A 21,054-nucleotide genomic window follows, 5' to 3' on the forward strand; every position below is an offset into this window, starting at 1 on the left:
ATTGTCTTGCAATCACTCTCCAGAACACTTTTCATCTTGCAAAACTGAAAATCTATACCCATAGACTTAGCATAATGTCCTCAAGGTTCATCCATGTTGTAGCACGTGTCAGAATCTCCTTCATTTTTAAGGCTGAATAATATTTCATTGTATGTATATACCACATTTTGTTTATCCATTTATCTGTCAGTGGATACTTGGATTGCCTTTGGCTGTGGTGAATAATGCCACTATGAACGTGTGAACAAAAAATCTATTTGAGTCCCTGCTTTCAGTTCTTTTGGGTATATACCCAGAAGTGAAATTGCTGGACCATACAGTAATTCTGTTCTCAATTTTTTGAGGAACCGCCCTATCATTTTCCATGGTATCTGCACCATTTTACATTCCCACCAACAGTACACAAGGGCTGTAATTTCTCCACATCTTTGCCAGCACTTTGCGTTTTTTTATATTAGTCATCGTAATAGGTATGAAGTGGTATCTCACTGTTGTTTTGATTTGCGTTTCCCTAATGGTTAGTGACATTAGCATCTTTTCATCTGCTTGTTGGCCATCTTCTTCTATCTCATACTTTTTAACAGTTGCATTATATTCTGATGAATGACTGTGGCACTACTAATTCAATCAGTCACCTACTGATGGACATTTAGGTAGTTTCCAATTTTTTGCCATGAATAACTTTACACATGCATATGTAGAAGTAACCATAAAAATCAATTTGTTCAGGATGCATGTTTTCCGATTCACTACCTTTCACTCTCAAAAGCATTCTGGTTTGAATAATATATATTATTTATCGAAGTGTCAGTTCTGCTATAGGACAAATTGCTACAAGTGAAATTAGGCAAGAACTAACTTTGATTAACCTTCCAAGGCTATTTGTTACCAGAACCCACCCCACATTAGAAGTCCAGTATTAGAAAGAGATACCAAAATATGGCTTAGCTCTGTCTGAGATGTGTAGGCTATACACTTAGATTACAGGAATTGCAGAAAACAATAATCAAAGGCATGACTAGGATGCAAGTACAAAAGACTGACAGAATAGTGATACCATCACTTCCCAGAGAAAACAAAATACCCAAAAAATGAAAACTGAATCTTACAGAAAGTCTGTAGTAAGGGGGCCACAAAAACAAAATAAAACAAAAATAGGGAAAAATGGAAGAGAATTAACTGACATTAAGAGAAAATTAGGATGATGAAGACTGTTGTATTTTCTCTGACACCAAGTATGTGTTTTTTCCCAATACCAACTGGGTGTCCAACAATTCAATTCATTTATGACACTAACTTCCCAGAGTCAGTGCAGACCCCACAATCAAGGGGTCAGGGCTCTGCCCCACAAGACTGCCCTCACTTAAGATGCCAGCTGCAAAAGGGATGACCAAGTTATCCACACTTCTGCCTGCAGACTACAAATTCAGGGGCTCACATGACTGTCCCCCTCAGGTTCAATAATTCACTAGGACAGCTCACTGAACTCAGGAAAACACTTTACCCACACCTACCAGTTTACTGTAAAGTATATAACTCAAAAAGAGCCAAACAGAAGAGATATATAAGTCAAGGTATGGAGGGAGGGGGTGACACAGAGCCTCCACACCTTCTCCAAGCACACTACCTTCCCAGCACATAGATGTGTTCACCAACTTGGAAGATCTCTATATCCCTTCATCTAGGGGTTTTTATGGAAGCTTCATTAGGTAAGCATGATTGATTAGCTCATTGGCCACTGGTGATTGAACTCAATCTCCAGCCCCTCTCCCCTCCCCAGTGGGGCTGAAATTTCCAACCCTCTAAAACCACATGGTTGGTTCCTGTGGCACATCAGCCCCCTTCCTGAAGCTACCTAGGGTTCCCTAAATTCATAAGCCATCTCATTAGCATACAAAAGACAGTAAATTCCAAAGATTTCAGGAACTTTGTGCCAGGAACTGAGACAAAAACTAAATACAGTATTCATTTTTTATTTTACCACAAAGACTGAATGAGTGATGTCAAAAAATAAAGTGGTCAAGGAGAATTAAGATAAGGGAAAAGACCTTTGAATTTCAGCAAGAACACTGTGGCAGAAGAAAGGTAGTTGTTCACTAAATCTGTTTCACTTTTCTCCTAGGCACCCATCTAGGCTTTATTTGCCAAACTCCCATTACAGTTAACTGTGGTTAAATGACTGATTTCTGATGAATGGAACAGGATAGAAGTGATATATACAGCCTCCCAGGCCTACCCCATAAAACCCACCTCCATGCTTTCTTTTACTACTCTGCCAACTGAATGCTGATGCCCAAGATGACCCTGAGAACCACACTTTGAAGACAGCAAACCACACTTCTGTCTACCCCACTGCCACTAATCAAGTAAGTGATTATGCAAGTAAGAAGAAAAAAGCTTGTTTCATTCTAGCCACTAAGGCTTCAAGGTTCACCTATTATAACATCTAGTATTTATTACCTTAATGAATTCAGAAAATATTACTAAACTTCAACTTTGTGATTTCAGAATGGAGAGGACATAAACTGTACTTCAGAATAAACCTCTGAAATGTGGGTGAGATGGATGTAAGAGATGCGAGTGGACAGCAAGAAATCATAACATTATAGTTTATTAAAATATTAATAGACAATCACCTGATAACAGTCCTGTAGGAAAAATCAGTATTATCAGAAAGATAAATTAACTTTGCTTAAGATTTTAAAGTTTCTGATCCCATATTGCTTCCATAGTACCACACCAGTCTCTTACAGAAATGGAGACAGCAAATGAAGAAGAATCATTTGAAACATTTTATAATGAAGAAGAAATAGGATAATAGCTACAAGGTAAACTCAAGAAAAGACTTTTTAAAGTTAATACTTGGGATCAATTGGAAAATGAAGAACAGAACAAGGAACTGGACATTAAAAAGTATAGAACAACCCACAGCGGTGATATGACAGACAATTACATGAGAGATCAGCAGCGGTATTCTGTGTGGTAACGGGGCCAGGCTGTTTGCAAACAACATGAATTTGTAGTAGGTCAGGCTTGTGTACTGTAGTTCTACATTTTCTTCAAGAAGTTCACTATGGCGTCAAAGTATTAGGGATAGCAGGACCCCAACATGGCAAGAAAACCTTTCCTGAGGTGGTTCTGAGAGCTAGGTGATTCTCTAGCATAACTGAGGCTATCAATACATTAGTAAAATAAGCAGAATTGTAAGCTACTGAAAGTCTAGTACAGTATAACAAACCACCTTAGTAAGCATCAAGGAATGTGAGAAGAATAACACCAAGACGGACTAGCTTCTACCTCAGAGATGTTGAGAGAATCCACTATCTCAGATGCATCCTCTAGACTCCATCTACAGGATGGAGTTCCTACCTGCTATGCAGTTTTATTACTTCAAAGAGACAACTGTGTCTTTGGGAGTAGGAAACAAAAATGTGAGCTCAAACCACCACTTTCCAGCTTAAACCCCATTTGTATCCACTTGCTTTGTTGTGAACGTAACTTTAAAAGTCCTTTTTGTAGTCCTTAGTATGTTTCAAAAGCCATGTCTTCATGAAACAACCTAAATATCCATTGACAGAGGAATGGATAAAGAAGATGAGGTACATATATACAATGGAATACTACTCAGTCATAAAAAAAGAACAAAATAATACGATTTGCAGCAACATGGATGCAACTGGAGATTATCATACTAAGTCAGAAAGAGAAAGACAAATACCATATGATATCACTTACATGTGTAATCTAAAATATGGCACAAATGAACCTATCTATGAAACAGAAACAGACTCACAGACACAGAGAACAGACTTGTGGTTGCCATGGGGGGGGGGGTGGTATGGGAGTGATGGACTGGGAGTATGGGGTTAGCAGACACAAACTATTATACATAGAATGGATAAACAACAAGGTCCTACTGTATAGCACAGGGAACTACATTCAATATCCTGGGATAGACCATAATGGAATAGAATATAAAACAGAATGTATTTATATGTATAACTGAGTCACTTTGCTGTATAGCAGAAATTAACACAACACTGTACATCAACTATACTTCAAAAAAAAATAAATTTAAAAAAGCCATGCATACTTCATAGCAATGTTCTTGTTTTCAGCCTCAACTCTATGCAAAATCAAGAGTTCTTCCACACATCCTTTACACCAGCTTTAAAACTAAATTCATCACCAAGCACCCTACCTCAGCACAGAGGCTTTAGACGCTACCTACAGTATCTTTCATAGGTCTCATTTATAATTATAAATTTTTAATTTTTAACTGTCTTCTTATATTTCTCAAATCTCTCTGGCTGGGAAAGTATCCGGCCTATCTTTATTTTAAATATTACTTATACAGCTAGTTTTTTACACTCACATGCAGGACCTACATTTTCACCTATTATATTTAATCCTCTTATATAAAGGGCCCATAACTCCAGCCTTTTAAAATCTTTGTGAACCCTGATTCTGTCATCCAGTATGTTCACTACCTTTCTCATTCTCCTTTCACGCATATTCCTCTACAAAGAGGGGAGAAAATTCTCTTCCGTCTTTTCTACACTCAGTTTCCTGACCAAACAGTATTTATATCTAGGTCAGATGGACAACTGTTAGCTCATTTGCGGTATTCAATGCATTCTAAACAACTTAAAGAATTAAAATATTACGTGATACTTATACTTACTTCTCTGCCCTCAAATAGCATCCCATACTAAGGCTACTTCTCCTATGTTACAACTGCAGAATGCTGAATACAAGATTTTTTTACCTCTTCTCCCCAATCTATACTTATAATTACAGAAAACTGGATTCATATTGAAGGTAGTCAAATCATTAGTCTATAACTTAAATAAATGAACTAATATCTTAAGAACCTCAAATTTAGAAATTCTAATGACACGGTTAATCCTCTTTTACTCAAGCCACAACATTTTTTATCACAGTACTTCAGTCTTCTAAAAAAATCAGGAAGATTTACAAATGCCTCAGTGCAGGCATTCCCTAGTGAAGATTGTGGCATGTTTTCTGAATTATGATATAAAAAAATTCACTTTTGAGACAGGGCATCTTTAAAAAGAGCTAGTGCCTAAACAATACTATTTTGTTGATGCCCAAAACCAAGCCAATAAAAATATTTCTTCCCATAATCAGAAATAGATTGTTAGCCATAGAATGCCTCTGCAAAACAATTCTTAAATTTTCTTTGAAATATTGTCTCTAAAATTAACTGAAACTTTATTTATATGACTGTCTGTGGTTTCCATGTACGCCTAAAAGGCACAAGAAAAAGATAAAAATATCCCAGAATTGGAAAAGCAGTCATTATGTTTGGTTTAGCTTATTTTCATATTTTTATTTTTAAAAACCATCCAAATTAAAGTTCAGCATTTCTCAATAGAAGAAAAGAAAGAGAAGGCAATTTCTTTACACAAAAGCAGCAAGACTAAATTCAGCATCCTCTAAATTAAATTTGGGATTTGACTTATTAGCAAATGAATGCCTTAAATCCTTTCCCACAAGTCATAAAGTTTAGTCTTCAGTCTGAACAGAATTACCTTTCATTTATTTTTTTTTCATGGAAAGGAATTTTACTTTAAGTATAGCAGTGTGTACACGTCAATCCCAAACTCCCAATCTATCCCTCCCCCCAGGTGACCATAAGTGCATTCTCTAAATCTCTCAATCTGTTTCTGTTTTGTTCATATAAGTTCATTTGTATCATTTTTTTTAGATTTTTTTTTAGGTTCCCCATATAAGTGATATCATATGATATTTGTCTTTGTCTGACTTACCAATACTTCACTTAGTATGATAATCTCCAGGTCCATCCACGTTGCTGCAAATGGCATTATTTCATTCTTTTTAATGGCTGAGTAATATTCCATGGTATATATGTATACATCCTCTTTATCCATTCATCTGTTGCTTCTATGTCTTGGCTTGTGGGCATATATCCGGAGAAAAACATGGTTTGAAAGGATACATGCACCCCAATGTTCATTGCAGCACTGTTTACAATACCTTTCATTTAGAATTTAAATACATCAAATACTTGTTGTGTGGGCAGGAAAGATGGCAACAGAAAATAATTTCAAGTCTAATACTATGCTCTGAACCCAGGTTTATTCTCCAATAAAATAAGTGAAGTTGGTTTCTAATAACACAGCATTCTTTTTTTTTTTTAAACATCTTTACTGGAGTATAATTGCTTTACAATGGTGTGTTAGTTTCTGCTTTATAACAAAATGAATCAGCTATACATATACATATATCCCCATATCTCCTCCCTCTTGCATCTCCCTCCCACCCTCCCTATCCCACCCCTCTAGGTGGTCACAAAGCACCGAGCTGATCTCCCTGTGCTATGTGGCTGCTTCCCACTAGCTATCTCTTTTACATTTGGTAGTGTATATATGTCCATGCCACTCTCTCACTTCGTCCCAGCTTACCCTTCCTCCTCCCTGTGTCCTCAAGTCCATTCTCTACGTCTGCGTCTTTATTCCTGTCCTGCCCCTAAGTTCTTCAGAACCAATTTTTTTTTTTTTTAAGATTCCATATATATGTGTTAGCATACAGTATTTGCTTTTCTCTTTCTGACTTACTTCACTCTGTATGACAGACTCTAGGTCCATCCACCTCACTACAAATAAGCCAATTTCGTTTCTTTTTATGGTTGAATAATATTCCATTGTATATATGCGCCACATCTTCTTTATCCATCCACCTGTCGACGGACACTTAGGTTGCTTCCATGTCCTGGCTATTGTAAATAGAGCTGCAATGAACATTGTGATACAAGACTCTTTTTGAATTATGGTTTTCTCAGGGTATATGCCCAGTAGTGGGATTGCTAGGTTGAATGGCAGTTCTATTTTTAGTTTTTTAAGGAACCTCCATACTGTTCTCCATAGTGGCTATATCAATTTACATTCCCACCAACAGTGCAAGAGGGTTCCCTTTTCTCCACACCCTCTCCAGCATTTACTGTTTGTAGATTTTTTGATGATGGCCATTCTGACTGGTATGAGGTGATACCTCATTGTAGTTTTGATTTGCATTTCTCTAATGATTAGTGATGTTGAGCATTCTTTCATGTGTTTGTTGGCAATCTGTATATCTTCTTTGGAGACATGTCTATTTAGGTCTTCTGTCCATTTTTGGATTGGGTTGTTTGTTTTTTTGATATTGAGCTGCATGTAAATTTTGGAGATTAGTCCTTTGTCAGTTGCTTCATTTGCAAATATTTTCTCCCATTCTGAGGGTTGTCTTTTCGTCTTGTTTATGGTTTCCTTTGCTGGGCAAAAGCTTTTAAGTTTCATTAGGTCCCATTTGTTTATTTTTGTTTTTATTTCCATTTCTCTAGGAGGTGGGTCAAAAAGGATCTTGCTGCGATTTATGTCATAGAGTGTTCTGCCTATGTTTTCCTCTAAGAGTTTTATAGCGTCTGGCCTTACATTTAGGTCTTTGATCCATTTTGAGTTTATTTTTGTGTATGGTGTCAGGGAGTGTTCTAATTTCATTCTTTTACATGTAGCTGTCCGGTTTTCCCAGCAGTACTTATTGAAGAGGCAAGACAGCATTCTTTTAACACAGCATGCTTTTAACATTTCTGAACCTCAGTTCTTCCAAATTATAGAATCCTGTTTTCAGATCTTGCATTTACATTAAAGTCCAAATGCTAACCATAGCTTAAAGTGTCACTCTCAGAATACTCTCAGAATACTCTCAGATCTTGGCTGAGACTAAGAGTCAAAAAACCTGGGTTTGAATGCTAGCTCTGCTGCATCTGAGCTGCTAGACCTTAGTGAAACTGTTTAAACTTCCTAATCCTCAATTTACCTACCTTTAAATTAGATATACTACCTCTAATCATCTAATTTGTGAGTTCATCACAGTCTGTGAATTGTATGTAACTGTTAGATATTAACATTAATGTTACATGCTAAAAACTTGTTCCGCTACTACCACCTTGGTAGGGTAAGATTTTTTTCCATGTAAATCATCACAAAAGGGTCACTACCACCCTGGAATCAAAAAACCACCTAGGCTCTGAGCGAAATCACCTTCAATTAGACTAAAATTTTATTAGGCCTATCTCTGGTCTTGAAGTTGCAGGAGTTGCTCTAGATTACACAGTATATCACAGTTATTCAAGTTATTGCTGTTAATATGCAGAATAGTTGCACCTCCCTAACATATAAAGTAAAGCACAAAGCCATAAATAATAAGACAACAAAAATTTAACAGTCAATGATTCTATTATGTTTTTAAAATGGGCTTTGGGGACCTCTCTGGCGGTCCAGTGGATAAGACTCCGCGCTTCCACTACAGGGGCACGGGTTCCATCCCTGGTCGGGGAGCTAAGATCCTACGTGCCACACAGCGCAGCCAAAAGATAAAAAAATAAAATAAAATAAAATAAAATAATTTTTTAAATAAAAAATAAAAATGGGCTTTGTTAGATAAACAGATTTATTCTGTACCTGACAAAGCACAACAGACATTAGAGGATGAGAATTGCTATCAATTATGAAAAAATTAAAAGAAAAAATTCCCAATGTAATCCAGCACATCAAATATTCTTTAAATATTAATCTGGCTCCCAAAATCTTGAAATGCTTCACGAAGAATCAGCCAAGATGTCATCTAGGAAAATCTTAGGTGAGGAAAAGTTATGCTACCTCTTAACACCTCGGTTTCACCAATCCAGCAGCACACGGCTCTACTTGTTATTGGAGAGACACTGACAGCACTTGAACATGGGAGTGTCTGTCACACAAAGAAAAAATATCCATTTACTAAGTATTAAAATCAACATGTGTCTCTCCATCACTACTGGAGAAATATCAGAGGCATCACAGTATCTATGCCTTAGCTTTCAAAACACAAAAATTATTCCTTCTCAGTCATAGCTAAATAGCTAGAGTCAAATCATGATCTCTCTCTGACCCAATAATGTCTGCTGTTCTTGAAATTTATGAAGGTGGTTCACTGTTCATATTGTCAAACTGATGTAGTTTATATCCATCCACACATTGATGTGAGGGGAGGTAGGAACTCACAAAAAGTTCTAAAAGGCCTCCAGTACCAAAATTTTCCCCTTTCAATCATTACTAAAAAGGACAGTGAAGCAGAGTTTAAAAGCTTTAATAGTACAAACACCAGTTATCCACACCATAAGACCAATTACTACTATTTGCAGGCATGTGGAAGAGAAGAGAAAGGAATACAAGGGCTCTCTTAAAAACCTACTTTTCTCCTCCACCTGTGTGGTAACTTTTACCTTACCCAGAACACTTGACTTCTGACACTTCTAGTCACCCAGTGTGGGGTTTTTTTTTCCCCAAAACAAGCAATTATCCACAACACCTGCTGGGTGTCCTACAATTTTACAATTTAACTCACTGATTAAGGTTAAGGGCTCAGTCCCACAAGACTGACCCCCACTTCAGATATCAATCGCAAGTAGGTTGTACAGTAGTACAACTTCTGTACAACTTGGCTATAAATCGGAGGTTCCCGTGACCTCCATCCCTTTGGATTCAATTAATTTACTCAAGTGGCTCATAGAGCTTGGGAAAACATTTTACTTACATTATCCAGTTTATTAAAGAATATGATAAGGAATACAGATGAACAGCCAGATGAAGAGATACATAGAGTGAGGTCTGGGAGGGTCCCAAGCATATGAATTTCTCTCTCTGTACAGTTGGGGTGCATCGCCCTCCCAGTAGGTGCATGTTTCACCAACCTGGAAGCTCTCCGAATCCCAACTTTGGGGACTTTTATGGTGACGTCGTCACATAGGCATGATCAATCATTAATTCCATTTTCAGCCCTTCTCCCTTTTCAAGAGAATAGCAGATGGGGCTGAAAATTCCAAGCTTCTAATCATGGCTTGGTCTTTCCAGTGACCAGCCCCCATCCAGGAGCCATCCAGGAGCCCACCCAGAGTCACCTCATTAGAACAAAAGACATTCATATCACCCAGGAACTTACAAAGGTTTCAGGAACCCTGTGTCAGGAACCGGGATCAAAGACACTCATATCACTTAGGAAATCAGACGGACTTCAGAAGCTCTGTGCCAGGAACTGGGGGCAGAGACCACTATGTATTTTCTATTATCTCAAAGATCCTCACATTCTTTCCCCATTTTTAATGCCTAAACTCAAGATTTACCCTCTCTGTGTGTCTACAGAACCCACAGCCTTCTTTACAAAACTGGGTTTAACAATCAAAATTAAGCATTTAGAAATGTACCTTTTATCCTCAGCGAGGCAGAAATGGACAGTCATTTGCTAGGATAAGAAAATTCATAATTTTCAACATCAGTTTTATTCCTAATAAATATTTCTGATCCAGGCTAACAAGAGAATGAACAATTCTTCCTCTGGGGGAGGTGCTGCAATATGTCAAACAAACAGCAACAATGACAGCAACAATAATAACGTTAACAAGCTACCTCATTTATTGAGCACTTACTTTACGGAAGACACTGTTCTAAGCATTTTATTTATATTTTTCCCATTTTATCTTTGCAGTAACCCTATGAGATTAGTATTATCATTATCCTCATTTTATAGATGAAGACGGCTATTCAAGAAGTTAAGGAACTTGTCAGAAGTCATACCGTACAGGTGGGATTTCAACCCAGGCAGTCTCCTCTTCATTGTCATATTATACCAAATGATCGCTCAACAAGAACTGCTTTGACGAACACTGCTCATGTATATGTGTGTGTGTGTAAACATACAAACAATATAAGTGAATACACAAACATACATACATACACACATATATGCACTCTCTAAACTTTACAGTCATATTGAAAAATACCTTAGTGATCATCTTTTCAGTCTCTCATTTTACCACCATAGATCCACCACCAGATAGAATGTGCTGGTCATCACAAATTATGCTCAACCATTAAATTCCTTTAAAATGGCTGACAAAAATAAAGCAGTTGAATTGCACTATTATAAAGCAACACACAAATTCTGTAACTGGAAAGAAAGAATTCAGATTTTGATTTCAAGGCCAAACTCAAACCATGACTGGTCACTATTAAACCAACCTTTGGTTTTGTTTGTCTGTGTTTTAGTTTAGTTTTCACTAAAACAACAACCTAGAAATTTTCAGAAAAAAATATAATAAATATTTGATTAGTGACACACTATCACTGAAGCTACTAGGCTAAGATTTTGACTAAAAGAATCAGAGGAATTTTTCAGCTTCCAAGTATATAAAAATCATTTATTTCATCTTTAATATTAAAGAGAAGATTAAACAGGAAAAAGAACAGCAAAAAAGACATTCCAGAATCAGTATATTCAAAGTTTACTGTATTAGGGTGATTATTTCTAATAATGTGTTACAGTTAAATCACCAAATTATTTAAAAGTAACTGCAACATAAATATAACCATAAATGAAACATGAAAAGAAAAATATCATTATAAAAGTACAATAAAACAATACCAACTTACCAGTTCAACTCCCTGTGGAAAAGGTGTATCATCCCAGTCCTTCTGTGGAAACCTCTGGATTATTTTCCCCAGACCTGCTCCTGACCCTATTAATAAAATCAAAGTGAATTAGGTTATAGGGTACTTAAAAATCTGAATACTCATTATATTAATACTTATTTCTAAATGAATATTTGTTGAATAAATTGATATACTGATTAAACATTTTCAAGTTTTAAAGGGTCTAAAACTACCTTCTAAACATAACACTGAAATGATAGGCAATCCCTATCCTATAGACTCTCAAAAGAGTAACACGTATGAAAAGCTAGGAAGAACAGACAGAGGCACTGAAATTGGAGTCTCCACACCATGGGAGCAACTGCACTTTGTTCCCAGTAAGGAAAGCCGTCTTCTCAGTATCTCAAGTTGATATTTAAGAACTTTTCTATGGAGACAAAGTAATTTTAAGTGACAAATGAAATGGTACCATTAGCACTAAGCTTCAGTTATGGGTTATAAGCACTGTTCTGGGTTAAATAAAGATTTTTAGAGTGGCCTGGGAACTTGACCATTGTCTAGACAGGGTTTCTCAACATCAGCACTACTGACATTTTGGGCCAGATAATTCCTTGTTGGGTTGGAGGCAGGGGGCTGGGAGCTATCCCGTGCATTACAGGATGTTCAGCAACATCCTTAGCTTCACTAGCTTCACTAGAAGTTAATAAGCACCCCACCTACAATCACCAAGTTGTTACAACCAAAAATGTTTCCAGGTCATTGTCAAATGTGCTCTCGGGGGGCAAAAATGCCTCTGGTTGAAAACCATTGGACTATATATAGCATTATTGTTATAAAATTACCCTGTGACACTAAAAACCAGATCAACTTAAAATTGAACTTTGGGGATATAATCTGTGAGTAATTTGAGCCTAGAGAGTACATGTTAGGTCTAAATTGCTTTCTGCCATACTTTTAAAAAAATATATTTATTTATTTATTTGGCTGCACCAGGTCTTAGTTGCCCCAAGCAGGACCTTCGTTGCCGTGTGCGCGATCTTTTAGTTGCAGCATGTGGGCTCTCAGTTGCAGCATGCAGGATCTAGTTCCTTGACCAGAGATCGAACCCGGGCCCCCTGCATTGGGGGCACAGAGTCTTAACCACTGGACCACCAGGGAAGTCCCTCTGCAATACTTTTTAAGAGCTTCATGTGTTTGCATGTTCTACATGTTGTTCTAACTCACTTTGAAGTAAAAGCAACAACATTCTGATTATTTGGACATCTAAGTAAAGGAAACCTTAACACCTGATTCAAAATTTTTTTTTTCTTCACTGATAGTTTCATTATTTTAAAAATTTTTTTAATAGATCTTTATTGGAGTATAATTGCTTCACAATACTGTGTTAGTTTGTGTTACACAACAAAGCGAATCAGCCATATGCATACACATGTCCCCACATCCCCTCTCTCTTGAGCCTCTCTCCCATCCTCCCTATCCCACCCCTATAGGTCATCGCAAAGCACTGAGCCGATCTCCCTGTGCTATGCTGCGGCTTCCCACCAGCCAACTATTTTATATTGGTAGTGTATATGTAGACGCTACTGTCACTTTGCCCCAGCTTCACCCTCCCACCCCATGTCCTCAAGTCCATTTTCTATGTCTACCTCTTTATTCCTGCCCTGCAACTAGGTTCATCAGTACCCTTTTTTTTTTTTTAGATTCCATATATATGCGTTAGCATACGATATTTGTTTTTTCTCTTTCTGACTTTCTTCACTCTGTATGACAGACTCTAGGTCCATCCACCTCACTACAAATAACTCAATTTTGTTTCTTTTTATGGCTGAGTAATATTCCATTGTATATATGTGCCAAATCGTCTTTATCTATTTATCTGTCGATGGACATTTAGGTTGCTTCCACGTCCTGGCTATTGTAAATAGTGCTGCAATGAACATTGTAGTACATGTCTCTTTTTGAATTATGCTTTTCTCAGGGTATATGCCCAGTAGTGGGATTGCTGGGTCATATGGTAGTTCTATTTTTAGTTTTTTAAGGAACCTCCATACTGTTCTCCATAGTGGCTATATCAATTTACATTCCCACCAACAGTGCAAGAGAGTTCCCTTTTCACCACACCCTTTCCAGCATTTATTGTTTCTAGATTTTTTGATAATGGCCATTCTGACCGGTGTGAGGTGATACCTCATTGTAGTTTTGATTTGCATTTCTCTAATAATTAGTGATGTTGAGCATCTTTTCATGTGCCTCTTGGCCATCTGTATGTCTGCCTTGGTGAAATGTCTATTTAGATCTTCTGCCGATTTTTTAACTGGATTGTTTGTTTTTTTGATATTGAGCTCCATGAGCTGTTTGTATATTTTGGAGAGTAATCCATTGTCTGTCGTTTCATTTGCAAATATTTTCTCCCATTCTGAGGGTTGTCTTTTTGTCTTGTTTATGGTTTCCTTTGCTGTGCAAAAGCTTTTAAGTTTAATTAAGTCTCATCTGTTTATTTGTGTTTTTATTTCCATTACTCTAGGAGGTGGGTCAGAAAAGATCTTGCTGTGATTTATGTCAAAGCATGTTTTTCCTTTGTTTTCCTCTAAGAGTTTTATAGTGTCTGGCCTTACATTTAAGTCTTTAATCCATTTGGAGTTTATTTTTGTGTATGGTGTTAGGGAGTGTTCTAATTTCATTCTTTTACATGTAGCTGTCCAGTTTTCCCAGCACCACTTATTGAAGAGGCTGTCTTTTCTCCATTTTATGTTCTTGCCTCCTTTGTAGTAAATTAGGTGCCCACATGTGAGTGGGTTTATCTCTGGGCATTCTATCTTGTACCACTGATCTATATTTCTGGTTTTGTGCCACTGCCATACTGTCCTGATTACTGTAGCTTTGTGGTATAGTTTGAAGTCGGGGAGCCTGATTCCTCCAAGTCCGTTTTTCTTTCTCAAGATTGCTTTGGCTATTCGGGGTCTTTCGTGTTTCCATACGAATTGTAAAATTTTTTGTTCTAATTCTGTGAAGAATGCCATTGGTAGTTTGATAGGGATTGCACTGAATCTGTAGATTGCTTTGGGTCTTATAGTCATTTTCACAATATTGATTCTTCCAATCCAAGAACATGGTATATTTCTCCATCTGTTTATGTCATCTTTGATTTCTTTCATCAGTGTTCTATAGTTTTCTGAGTACAAGTCTTTTGCCTCCTTAGGCACGTTTATTCCTAGGTATTTTATTCTTTTGGTTGCAATGGTAAATGGGAGTGTTCCCTTAATTTCTCTTTCTGATTTTTCGTTGTTGGTGTATAGGAATACCAGAGATTTCTGTGTATTAATTTTGTATCCTGCAACCTTACCAAATTCATTGAATAGTTCTAGTAGTTTTCTGGTAGCATGTTTAGGATTTTCTATGGATAGTATCATGTCATCAGCAAACAGTGACAGTTTTACTTCTTCTTTTCCAATTTGTATTCCTTTTATTTCTTTTTCTTCTCTGACTGCTGTGTTTAGGACTTCCAAAACTATGCTGAATAAGAGTGGCGAGAGTGGACATCCTTGTCGTGTTCCTGATCTTAGTGGAAATGCTTTCAGTTTTTCACCATTAAGTATGATGCTTGCTGTGGGTTTGTCATATATGGCCTTTATTATGTTGAGGTATGTACCCTCTGTGACCATTTTCTGGAGTGTTTTTATCATAAATGGGTGTTGAATTTTGTCAAAAGCTTTTTCTGCATCTATTGAGATGATCATATGGCTTTTATTCCTTAATTTGTTAATGTGGTATATCACATTGATTGATTTGCATATATTGAAGAATCCTTGCATCCCTGAGATAAATCCCACTTGATCATGGTGTATGATCCTTTTAATGTGCTGCTGGATTCTGTTTGCTACTATTTTGTTCAGGATTTTTACATCTATGTTCATCAGTGATACTGGTCTATAATTTTCTTTTTTTGTGATATCTTTTTCTGATTTTAGTGTCAGGGTGAACATCTGATTCAATTTAAAAAAAAAAAAATTCACTATCATCTCTCATCCTCATCCCTGTGAACTGACCTCCCCCTGGCCCTCACCTAGACTTTAAAATCAACTTATGACCAAATCTTACCTTTAAAAGATAAACGGAAAGTTAAGTTCATTTTACTGACTAACTCTGAGCTATCTGCTAAAACCGACATCACGTTTGACAAAGGCAAAATGAAAACATTCTCAATTAAAATTAACAACTGCTGCAGTATAGTAACTCTTCATATACCCATCATTATAGGGGAATAAAGGATTTCATTAAGAGTAAAGTAAACTAAAAGTGATTTATCATAGGCATTCAGTTTTCAAAATCCACCTCAAGCATCACCACTTCTTACATTCACATCAAAGCTAATTCAACAAATAACTAGATACTGGGATACACAATGAAAAAGATATGGCCCCTATCCTCAAGGAACTGATAAGCTATTAGGAGAAACAAAAATGAACTGATAATTTCAGTATATCATGGTAAGTACAATGATAGAAGAGAACCTAACCTAACGTAGCAGAGAAACCATGGAAAACTTTACAGAAGAAATGACAGAAAGCTTCTTGTTCTTTCAGTACCATCTTTATATGCCCAACTACTTAGCATACTGAATGCCTCGCACTTAGTTCATTTGGAGCTAAATGTTTATTTTAATAGATTCGTTAATATTGACAGAAATTGTTTTAAGATTACATCTCCTCTCTTTATAAAAAGAGAGAAATGCATGTTATTTATCTCATCATATTTAACCAGGTGTTCCTATATTGTTTATTCAGTTCTGAAAGTCATACCTCATGCATTGCAGGCTCAGAAAATATTTTAACACGTTAAGTTTTACTAATTATAAAAATAACAAATGTTAACTGCAGGAAATTTTTTGAATATATAAAAACATAAAGAAGAAATCACCCATAATCCCACAACTGAAGACAATTACTGTTAACATTTTATCCTAAGCTTTTTTCATACATGTATTTTTTCATCAGAATTGAGATAATACTAAACCTAGCTTTATATAATGGTTTACTATTAATATTTTATAATGGGCCCTTGATCATAATATGCATTTTCTATTTTCTCCATTATAAATAATGCTACAAAAAACATCTTTCTATATAAATCTTTATCCTCATCTCACTTTTGCCCGAAAAATTCTTAGATATACAACTAATGGATCAAAGAATATGAAAATTTTAAAGACTCACACAAAGCCAAAGGGCTCACCAGAAAGATATTAATAATTTTTTTACATTCTGTGTATAAGAATGAGACTGGCATTTTCACTACATCCTCACCAACAACTGTTATTTTAAAATTTGTTTTAGTTACTGCCAATTTGAGAAGTAAAAAGTTCCTCGTAAGCAGGAGCATAACTTTCAAAAGTTCTCCAGGAGCAACATATTATTTATTGATTTCATAATGATATGCAGTCTTTCAATAATATGAAAGCTTAGTTTGAAATGCTGACGTAACATTTATAAGTGCACATAGAAATATGATTCATGAGTGATAGATTTCATATAATGTTATTTGTAAGTGGAAATTAGATTATAAAAAGGCAAAAATAAAAATGGTAAAATGATATTTCACAAGTAAAATGCGGAAAGAGCTAAAATAACTTGGTTTTGAACATCAAATATGTAAACTGATGCAGCTAACAACTTTTGAGGAACTTAGGAAAATACCTTACAGAAGTAAACAAACATTGTCTGATTCTTGTTTCTTGGATTTTAAGAGTTTAGCCTGAATGTTTAAACTTATTTCCCAAGTTTATATAATTTATATAAAACCATTCTTATAGGAAGTACTGGTTGTACTTAAGAGTGCTGACAAGATGACCTTTTACATTGAGGAGCAAGCCACATCGAAGGAAGACTGTTCTAGAGTCAAATGTCCACCAGTGGACTGATAATTATGTCCAGAGGTGAAATAGGTCATGTAAGTCAGAGTGAGTGGCTGTGGAAGCAGCTCCTATTTGCACTATGTATTAAATGGGGCTGGGTGATTGGGTAGGGAGAGAGAGAAATTCCTCAAAAGAAAGGGGACCACTTCTTAGAAAGGAGAGGTGCTAGGCAGACAAAATTGTGATTGTTCACTGCATTGCATGCAGCTAAATTGAAAAAAAGAGGGGACGGTTATTAATCAAGGACTTCATGTTTTTCTTTCCAGCCCCTACTCTTCTACTCCATCATAAAAACAAGAAATATGATGACCAAATGGAGTTCATACATAAAAAGGGGGACTCTTGGCAGGATACCAGCACATTTGGAAATAGCCTTCTTTGAAAAAAAGTGCATATGCTAGACAAACTGCCCCAAACAAATTTAGGAAGGGTGAGGAAATACTGGCGTGATCAGGCACACTTTTCCCTCCTTTATGTGTGGTAAGCCACTTTCCCTTGGGTCCTGGTAGGGCTGCCAGACTACCCAACCCAGCCACAAGGATTAGCAAGTGACCTAGGATGATCCAACCATTCAGTCAAAGTGACTGTTTTAGCCTTACCAGATGGCCCCAGGAAAGTCAAACAGTATTCTCGGGGGTTACTAAGTAGTATGCTATAGGTGTGGAGTTGCCAGTAGTATAAGGAAGAAGCTCATCTGCAGAAGAACTGAAGAGTTAGTAGGGGTTAATTAAGTGAAAAAATGTAATACTCTGCTCTATACAAAACAGGATGCTTGATATTTGTTGACTGTACCAATTGACAAAAATTAATCATTTAAGTGGCTTGTGTATGCTTAAAGTGTAAACGTACAAAATATATACTAATTTGTTTAACACAGACTCTGAACTTTGAGAAATTACTCTAATGCATAATTCGCTAAATCTTCTGTATGTTTATCTAAACAACTAGATCAGTGGTTATCTACTCTAGACTTGTTTTATGAAGTCCATCTGCCCATATCACCTTCTATCGAAAATGGCACCACCCACAGCTCAATGAAGGGCAGCAGTCATGTTCAGAAGCACACAATCCTGTCTCTCCTCTCACCAGCCAGAGAGAAATTATGAAATCATTATTTTGGTTATCACATTTACTGCTACTTGTCTGTCTCACCTCACTAGAATGAAAACAGTGATTTTGGCCTGCTTTGTTTACTGATGTATCCCAGGCATTTAGAACAATTACTGGTGTATATTAGATACTTAACAAAATACTTGTTGAGTCAATGAATGGGACTATTAGGTGGGCAAGGGCATTTATAAACCGGCAAGCAACTTATGACCAGAGTGACCTGGCTGTAAAAGGTATCCTAGACAAATCTGATTTCTCTGCTAGGAAATTTTGAATAGAAGAAATGAGAAACTAAAGCAGCTAAAAAGATGTTTTAAGACTTGCGAGCTCAGGCAACCACAGGGAGTCATGTGTAAAGCCAGTTATAGAACAGCAGAAACCCCGGCAGAGACTTGCCAGTAGAACGGGTCTACCTCCAGTAAACTCTGGCAGCACTGTTGCATCTGTCATCAAACTTCTGAAGTATTGTAATGATATTGCTCCTTCTTAAGCTAGAATGGACCTATGATTCCTTGTCAGTAAAGAATCCAAAGTATAATACACTGTTAAGAGGCACTCTGATAGATCAAGCCCTTTCAAACTGGTAAAGGGTTTGGAAAATTTTACATAAAAAGAAGATTTAGTCAGAAAACTTTTTTTAAAAAGTTAAGAAGCACATATGAGAACTTTCTCCAAATATGTAAAGAGCTATTATGTGGAAGAAGATACAGTGGAGCAAACTAGAGCCAAAAACTATAATTCAGAGAAGATATTTTTGAGTCAATATAAAGCAAGAACCTTGTGAGAATGAGAACTATCAAAAGCAGAATGAACTGCCACAGAAAGCAATGGTTAGAACGAGTTTTAGTACAAGCTACTAGTTTTTGTGATCTGGAAAACTGGGCAGAACGGTAAGAGGACAAATCCAAAAAAATATGGAAAGCAGACTACTACAGCAATTCATTTATTCAACAATAACACAATGCCAGGCCTTGTGTTAGGTGCTAAGGATAAAACCTGCTGTGAGGACATTTAAAACTTGAATTGGGGTTTTAAACAGCACTTAAATGATTAATTTTTATCAGTAAAAGGACAGATGTAGGCACAGTATAACAATGGGTAAAGATTAGGGAAGAAAATAATACTGTTTAGAAATCAGGTCATGAGTCTAAGGAAATAAGGGATAGAAAAACTAAAATATTCCAAATTTTGGAACAGAGATATTCCTTATTCTTATTTTGACATAATAGCAGCATCACTTAAGTCCAATGATGAGAAATGTAATTTCTTGAGAATCCAAAGAAAATGATAAGTAATGGTATATCCAAAAGAAAAATCTTAAAAGCAGACATTCTTTCATGCTTTAAAAAGCAATTCATTAAGTCTGTTCTCTATACCTGTGAGTCTGTCTCTATATTTGCCATGAGGCGGGATGGGGTAGGGGACTGAGAGGTACAAACTACTATGTATAAAATGGATAGGCTACAGGATGTACTATACAGAATAGGGAAATACAGTCATTGTTTTGTAGTGACTTTAAATGGAGTATAACCTATAAAAATGCTGAGTCACTGTGTTGTACACCTGAAACTAATATGATGTTATAAATCAACTATAGTTCAATTTTTAAAATGCAATTCAAGTTGTCTAAAAGTGCATGATGCATATACATGGTGACTTCTTTACACAGTGACTTTGTTTTTCAGATGATTTATACACTTAGCAAACTTTACACTCAGTCTACATGTAATATTGCAAAATTATTCATGAATAATTATGGAAATTCAAGTATGGACTTTCTGACTGGCTAACACATTTCAAATATATAAACCAAATAACAGAGTAAATTTATTAATATCTACATGCAAAAGCAGAAGTCTCTAGCTTTATTAATGAAGAGGGTATTTGTCTTTGTCTGGTGTATTTCACTTAGAGTAATGCTGGGGGAAAACAGGGAGAGACTGGTAAAAGAGTAAAAACTTTCAACCATAAGATGAATAAGTCTCAGGATCTAAGGTAAAACATGGTGACTATAGTTGATAACACTGTATTGTAAAACTGGAACTTGCTAACAGAGTAGAACTTGTTTTCAAAAAAAAAAAAAAGATAAATATGTGAAGTGATGGATGAGTTAATTAACTAGACGGGGGAATCCTTTCACAATGCGTATCTATATCAAATCACCATGATGTATTCTTTAAATATCTTAAATTTTATTTGTCAATTTTACCCCAATAAACAGTTGGGAAAAAAACAGTGAAAAGCCAAAAAACATTTTTTAAATTAAGGGTACTAACAGAGACTTCTAAATAGGAATATTACACAAATGAAACAGTAACCTTTATGACTGACCTTTGAAATAATTTTACAAGTAAATGAACAGATAATGTAGAACAATACATCATATAAAATGTCCTCTTATTTTCATCAAAGATTGCCCATCCCTTGGTTCCTAACTGATCCTCATCTCTCCCAAGGAGGACAAGAACAGAATCAACATAGATTTGTCCTTAGACAGGAAGTAGAAGAGTTCTGATAAAGAAACATGGCAGACATAGTATATCTGAC

The 21,054-nt window shown here is 36.2% G+C and overlaps 1 protein-coding gene across 4 annotated transcripts in view; it reads right to left on the reverse strand.

The window, feature by feature from the left end:
- The window catches only part of SBF2 (SET binding factor 2), a 464,799-nt gene that overhangs the window by 365,394 nt on the left and 78,351 nt on the right, over positions 1 to 21,054 (reverse strand). For all 4 annotated transcript variants that reach the window (XM_036859910.1, XM_036859912.1, XM_036859909.1 and 1 more), the window contains exon 2: positions 11,487 to 11,572. In XM_036859910.1, coding sequence (XP_036715805.1) covers positions 11,487 to 11,572 — 86 coding nt within the window. The remainder of the gene's footprint in view (positions 1 to 11,486; positions 11,573 to 21,054) is intronic.

Source organism: Balaenoptera musculus, chromosome 8 (genome assembly GCF_009873245.2).
Source record: "Balaenoptera musculus isolate JJ_BM4_2016_0621 chromosome 8, mBalMus1.pri.v3, whole genome shotgun sequence".
Lineage (NCBI taxonomy): Eukaryota > Metazoa > Chordata > Mammalia > Artiodactyla > Balaenopteridae > Balaenoptera > Balaenoptera musculus.